The sequence below is a fragment of the Octopus bimaculoides genome, chromosome 20, assembly GCF_001194135.2.
Source record: "Octopus bimaculoides isolate UCB-OBI-ISO-001 chromosome 20, ASM119413v2, whole genome shotgun sequence".
In the NCBI taxonomy this organism is placed as follows: Eukaryota; Metazoa; Mollusca; class Cephalopoda; order Octopoda; family Octopodidae; genus Octopus; species Octopus bimaculoides.
The window spans coordinates 15,751,271-15,758,760 of NC_069000.1; the positions used below are offsets into that span (position 1 = coordinate 15,751,271).

A 7,490-nucleotide genomic window follows, 5' to 3' on the forward strand; every position below is an offset into this window, starting at 1 on the left:
TGGAGTATGGGTCTTCTTGAGTACAACAAGGCTCCATGTATCTCAGTCCTTTGTCATCTCGTCTGAAAGGTTTACAGAAACACACACACACACATATATACAACAGACTTCCACACAGTTTTCATCTACCAAATCCACTCACAGGGTATTAGTCAGTCCAAGGCACTTACCCAAGATTTTCAATGTTCTTTTTTTACACATTTCACATAAATAAATAAATAAATGAAATACAGAAAAAAAATAACCATTTTCAAAGAGTAAGAAAGAAAAGAACAAACAAAAAACAATATTGAAAGTATTTAATTTTTTAAAAATATATTTACATACATAAAAATGTTCAATTCTTCGTTGATAAAATTTTATGTGAAATTTTAAATAATGTTTGACAGATTTTCATAAGATTATTTCTTTGTTTTACTGATCAAACTTTCTAGTATTATTGTAGTGCATAGATTACAGTAATCCAGTTTATTCTATATCTCAAAGGAGAAGGATAACAGAGCTGTGATCAGCAAACTCCAGAAAGAACAGTAAGGTAATCCCATCATTGTAGGTTTGGCACATGTATATGAAGGACTCAGGCTGAAGGCAAAGAAAGGCCACAGTCAGCTGATTTGCCTCTATGCAGTCTCTTGATCTGCTAGAAATAGCAGCAAAGCAAAAATCTCACTTAAACATACTCTACCATTTTTTAAAAAAGGGAAGAACACATTGGACATTGTGTCCTAGATATACAAAAAAAAAAAACCAAAAAAAAAGGAAGGTCATCCACAATTAGGACAGATGCAATTTATCTTAATTTGGCAAAGTGTTGTCATGGGAACAGATACCGAAACATCAAAAGACACACGGAGCTGAAGATGGTGTGTTGTGAGCCTAAATATCTGGACAGTCTTTTGAACATGTGTATGTATATACTACATGTGATGACTAGAGGTAATTAATACACATGTGGCTGTCTGAGGTTACATAATATGTAATGATGGGAAGGGGGAAATGTAAGTATGGTACAAATGACCAAATCTAATGAATAAACATGTGGCTATTGAGGTTACATACATGTGTAACATTGGAAAGGGGAAGGTGTAAATCAGTGATTCTTAACGTGGGGCATATGCCCCACCGCTGGGGTCTGGGAAAATTGTGGTAGGGTGTAGTGCCGTAGTTGCCAGACACAAGGTTCTCGTTAAAGTGAGTCACTTTTTTTGTTTTTTTAGTCAATAATGTCCTTTTTTTTTTTTCTGTACTCAGTAACCTAATAAAAGAGTTACTGGGAGATTCTTTTGTTTTACATAACTGTGTTAAAATATTGGTTTCAAATTTTGGCACAGGGCCAGCAAGTTCAGAACGGTGGGTAAGTCAATTATAAATCAACCCCATCAAGTGCTCAGTCAGTACTTATTTTATTGACCCCCAAAAGGATGAAGGGTGAAGTCAAATTCGGTTGGAATTTGAACTCAGAACATAAAGACAGATAAAATGTCGCTAAACATTTTACCCAGCTTGCTAACAAACCACTGATGGAGCATATATTTTTATGGGATGTGATAGTTGGGTACAGGGGAAAATAGATGGGGAAACACAAGTGTAAATGACGTACGTATGTTATCAGGCGGTAACTAGTGCACATGTAAGCTGCTGGGGATATGTAATATGTAACAATGAGAAGGGGAAAATATAAGTATAGTACACATGATGGCTAGAACAAATTAATGCACAAGTGGCAATTAAGGATACATGATGATCTAACTGCAATAGATCTAACTGCATGATGATCAAACTGCATGATGATCAAACTGCATGATGATCAAACTGCATGATGATCTAACTGCATGATGATCTAACTGCATGATGATCTAACTGCATGATGATCTAACTGCATGATGATCTAACTGCATGATGATCAAACTGCATGATGATCAAACTGCATGATGATCAAACTGCATGATGATCAAACTGCATGATGATCAAACTGCATGATGATCAAACTGCATGATGATCAAACTGCATGATGATCAAACTGCATGATGATCAAACTGCATAGCTGTATCATATGGAGATGGGGTGAGTTTTCACTTCTAAGTACTATATCTCTACCCCATCATTGCATGTTGCGTTGGTCTAGTTTGCCACATGTGCATCACTTCCAGTCATCATGCACAGTATATTTGCACCTTTTCTACACATCATTACACATTGGTGTTAGGAAGGGCATCCAGCTGTAAAAAACCATGCCAAAAACAGACACATTAGCCAGGTGTAGTCTTCTACCTGGTCGGCTCCTGTCAAACCATCCAACCCATGCCAGCATGGAAGGCAGACATTAAATGATGATGATGATGATGATGATGATGATGATGATGATGATGGGTACATACATATTATGAAGGGTGGGTGGGGGGTGATACATGTGTGATAAATCAAACCAACACAGTGTATAATGATACGAGGGGAAGGTGCAAATATGCTGTGCATAATGACTGAAAGTGATGCACATGTGGCAAACTAGACCAACGCAACATGTAATGATGGGGTAGGGATATAGTACTTACCATAAATAGAAGTGGAAACTCCCCCGAAACTCTTCCCCCCCCCATCTCCACTGCAGTTAGACTATTTATAATACTAATGATGTTTTATAATGTTAATTAATACAAGGTCTCAATTAATATAAGTAAATAATAATCCTTCTACTATAGGCACAAGGCCTGAAATTTTGGGGAAGTGGGGAGTGAGGGTTAGGTGATTGTATCAATCCCAGTGGTCATTAATTTTATTGGCTCCAAAGAGATGAAAGGCAAAGTCGACCTTGGTGGAATTTGGACTCAGAAAATGAAGGCAGATAAAATGCCTAACAGCATTCTGTCCAATGTGCTAACTACTCTGTCAGCTTGCCACCTTAACAGTTGTAATAATATTAATTTTCTTACTTAGACGAAAGGTCAGTTTCAGAGGGGTTAAGGCAAGGTCAAATAAATTGACAATGGTGTTCATTTTACTGACTCCCCACAAGAGATGAAAAGGAAGAGTTATCAAGGGTGAGCGTTACTGCAGCTTAATACAGTAAGCTATGAAAGGCAGTGAGCTGGCTGAATTGTTAGCATGCCAGACGAAATGCTTAGCCGTATTTTGTGTGCCGTTATGCTCTGAGTTCAAATTCCACCAAGGTTGACTTTGCCTTTCATCCTTTTGGGGTCGATTAAATAAGTACCAGTTATGCACTAGGGTCAATGTAATCAACTTAATCCCTTTGTCTGTCCTTGTTTGTCCCCTCTATGTAAGCTAGGATAAGACTATGATAAAGTAAGCTAGGATAAGACTACAATAACGTCTGTAATGTTGACAGATTCAAGGCTATGATGACATCTTGTAGTATTGACAAATGTGAGTCTATGATGACATCTGTAATATGAACAGATGCTATGCAATGATGATATTTGTAGCCTTGACAAATGGAAGACTATAACATCTACAGTATTAACAGATGTAAAGCTATTATAATCTCGGTGATGTAAAACTGTTAGATATGTGTAAGGCTTTGATGACATGTAAAGTTATGGTAACATTTATACTGTTTAATTGAGGCAAAGCTGCAATGATACTAGTTACTGTTTAACCCCAGGTCACTCCAGATTACCTTCCAACCTAGACTATCCTATCTTTTTTTTGTCAGAAATATACCTAGGAGTACATTATCCAATGTGTATCTACTTTTTAAAGGTAGTGGGATGTGATCTAAAGGATATTTGGCTGCCATCTTCAGCAAGTCAAATGACCAAATAGAGGCCTCCTTGTTGACACTGGATGAGTGTATTGACAGGTGTAAGACTAGGATGACATCAAGTGTTGACAGGTGTCAGGTTTATGTTGATGTCAATAGTATTGACATATGTAAGGCTTTGACGATACTGTCATCAAAGCCTTAGATCTGTTAACGCTTACTGTCAACGTAATTAATGTCAATAGTGCTGGCAAATGTAAGGCAATGATGACATCATTAATATTGACAAATGTAAGACTGCAATGACAAATGTAGAGCTATGACAACATCTGTAGTGTTTACATGTACAAGACTAAGTGATAATGCTTGGAACATGTTTCTAGAACAAAGTAATTATTTAGCGATTATTCAGACTAGATTGGTAAGTTGTTTTCAAAAGTACTGTACTTGATTCTAACTCCATTTGCTTCAGTTTCTGAAAGAGAACATAGAAAAATCAACTTAAGATTTCGGTTTATTTTTTTACATAATTCTTATATTCTTTTATTTGTTTCAGTCGTTAGTCTGCAGCCATGCTGGAACACCACCTTTAGTCAAACAAATCGGGCCCCAGGACTTATTCTTTGTAAGCCTAGTACTTATTTTATCGGGCTCTTTTGCCAAATTGCTAAGTTACAGGGACGTAAACACACCGACATCGGTTGTCAAGCAATGGTGAGGGAACAAACACAGACACACAAACATACACACACACACACATATATATATATATATATATATATATATATATATATATACGTCAGGCTTCTTTCAGTTTCTGTCAACCAAATCCACTCACAAGGCTTAAGGATACCTAAGTTATTACAGTTCTATATTTAAGAGATGAGGAATTATGTACATTATTTACATTATTTACAATTGACAGATATTTGTCCTCATCTTGTTTGTTGTTAACACAACGTTTCGGCTGATATACCCTCCAGCCTACATCAGGTGTCTTGGGGAAATTTCAAACCTGGGTTCTCATTCCTAAAGTATTTTTCGATGTCATTATTATTATTATTATTATTATTATTCAGGTCACTGCCTGGAATCGAACTCGGAATCTTGGGGTTAGTAGCCCGCACTCTTAACCACTACACCATATGCCCGTGGGCCTAACTAAGTTATTTTCGTAAATTCTTGGTTATATCTAAAATTAATTGAAAGAAACACAGAGCATGTCAAAATAAATAAGGTAACAAAAGGTTTAAACTGGCCATATCCAGCTAAAATATTCTACTTCATTTATGTTCAAAACAGCCAGATTCAACCTCTCATACCTATCCTACAATGTCATTCTAAAAATAAACAATCACATTACCAAAATCTCAAAGTTACAAGATAATGCATGATTAATTCAAAATAATATAAATAAAAAAATATTACATTTGGCAGAATAACCTGAATTCTAAAGGTTTAAGCATTGTTCAGTAATCTTTATCTCTCCTCAATTAATTAAAATTATTGCACTCGCTACATTAAATGTGTTAGCGATTACTTCAGTATTAACTGAACTATAGTAGACCACTGATATACAAAAAAAAAAAAAAATGAGGTTAATATTCAAGTATGTTTTTAATTAGTTTAATAAGAACTCCGCCCCGAAGATTTATTTATATACTATCATGAATACATGAAGTATGATACCAACCATACTTAGACAAAATATAATTTTGAACTGACTGTGTAGCAAAGCCACACTGGGGTTGTATAATATTTCGGTAATTCCACACCATTTTATTTTATATCACACCATGAATTTATAGTTTTCCTAGTGCCAGATTACAGCCCTTATATCAATTGAGTGCGGAACTTTTTAATGTAACCCATCTCCGAATTCTATATATTTATTTATTTATTCATTCATTTATTTATTTATTTGTTTATTCGATACATAATGATTTATGAATGAAGATAAATAATAAGTCTTTTAGATTATTACATTTACAAAAATGGCTGATCATTAGTAAGGAAAGATATACAAATAAGAAAGAAGAAAGGAAAGGACCACTGACGGGGTCACAGAAGTGTGACGAAAGAACTCTGGCTGAAATACGATTAATGTAAAAAATAGAATAAAGCTGAAGCAAATTAACATTGAATATATAGTGTGTGTGTTTTTATTGGCTAAACTGGCAACGTGACCATCCCCAAATACAACAATATATACATTTATATATATATATATATATATATATATATATATATAAAGCAATAGTCTCAATCCTGGACAGAGAACACAAGTACCTTACAATAGCTTAGCAATGTTAGTTTCCCAAATAAAGTAATTTTGTGTCCAATATATGAAAGCATTAGCAATGTACTGTTTAACTTTCACATCTAAAATGCTGTTGTTTGAATTTATTAAGGATAAAAATGTCATTATGATAGCAAACAAAATATATTTATATACATCAAATACAAAACCAAAATATATTTAGACACTTGAAATGCAAACCATTTATATTTATATACTTCAAAGGCAATACAAAATATATTTTAGGCAAAGAAGAAAAGAGTAGTTGTTATTTTTATAAACACTGAATTTAAAACAGAAAAAAAAAATACTAATTAAAAATAAACTTTTATGGTTTGTGAACTTCTGTTGTTCAAAATATAGACCTTCAAAGACTATTAAAGAATAAAAATAGCGTAATAAAAAAAGTTAGAAAGTAGGTTTAACTCTGTAGCATTCAGATTACTTTGTCAAATGCAATACTTATTTATTCACATTGTTTTGAACTTATTATACGTAGCTGTTCACATTGAATTTATCATACATAGTTATTCACATTGTTTCAAATTTATTACACATGGCTAAGCTTTTGTAGCTTTGTGATTTCAGTGATGTGATTGTGTATATTTAGAATGACATTGCAAGGTAGGTGTGAGAGGCCTGATCTGGCCAAAACAGGTAGAATATTTGGGCCTGATATTGTCAGTTTGAATATCAATTATAATAGTTAATTATAATAGTCAGTGACTAGTGTTTGTTTTATTTCTTTATTGATTGCTTCGTTTGTGGTGGAAGAATCTAAATGCTTTTCTAAATAGGGATTTTACCACTGGTGTTTTTTTTTTATCTGTGTGGGCATTCATTGTTTCCATGTAGGTCTATATATTTATTTACATTTAACAAATAAGTGATATACAAGCTAATCTTCATGGAAACATAGACAATACAGTTTACCTACAATTAAATATGCGAAGAGAAATATTTTTATTTACCTTTCTTAGTGCAGACAGTTCTTTCAAAAAGGCTTCTTGAGCAGCCGTTGAGGAGAGCTGGTCAACAGGCTTCCTGTCTTGTAAATCCTGCAACATGAGAAACAGTGTTTGAGTTTATTCTTCAATCCTTGTGAAAATGACAGGGCCTAACTCATCAACCTTACCGTTTCCATGCTACAAAAAGAACAGAGCTGTCTCACTCCAAGAATATTCTTTTAATCCTTTATCCTTTTACCTGTTTCAGTCATTTGACTGCAGCCATGCTGGAGCACCACCTTAAAAAGTTTTCATTCAAACAAATTGACCCCTACCCAGGGATTTAGTTTTTAAAGCCTAGTACTTATTCTGTTGGTCTCTTTTGCCAAGTGGCTAAGTTATGGGGACATAAACATACCAACACCAGTTGTTAAGTGGTGATTGGGAGACAAACACAAACACACACACGTGTGTATGTGTGTGCATATATATATATATATATATATATATATATATATATATA

The 7,490-nt window shown here is 34.2% G+C and overlaps 1 protein-coding gene across 2 annotated transcripts in view; it reads right to left on the reverse strand.

The window, feature by feature from the left end:
- Positions 1-285: 285 nt before the first annotated feature.
- LOC106881276 (probable WRKY transcription factor protein 1) overlaps positions 286-7,490 on the reverse strand; it is a 54,448-nt gene continuing 47,243 nt past the window's right edge. For both annotated transcript variants that reach the window (XM_014931604.2, XM_014931603.2), the window contains exons 19-20: positions 6,992-7,078; positions 286-4,196 (exon numbers count right to left, since the gene is read on the reverse strand). In XM_014931604.2, the coding sequence (XP_014787090.1) occupies positions 4,119-4,196; positions 6,992-7,078 (165 nt within the window). In that variant the 3' untranslated portion in view covers positions 286-4,118. The remainder of the gene's footprint in view (positions 4,197-6,991; positions 7,079-7,490) is intronic.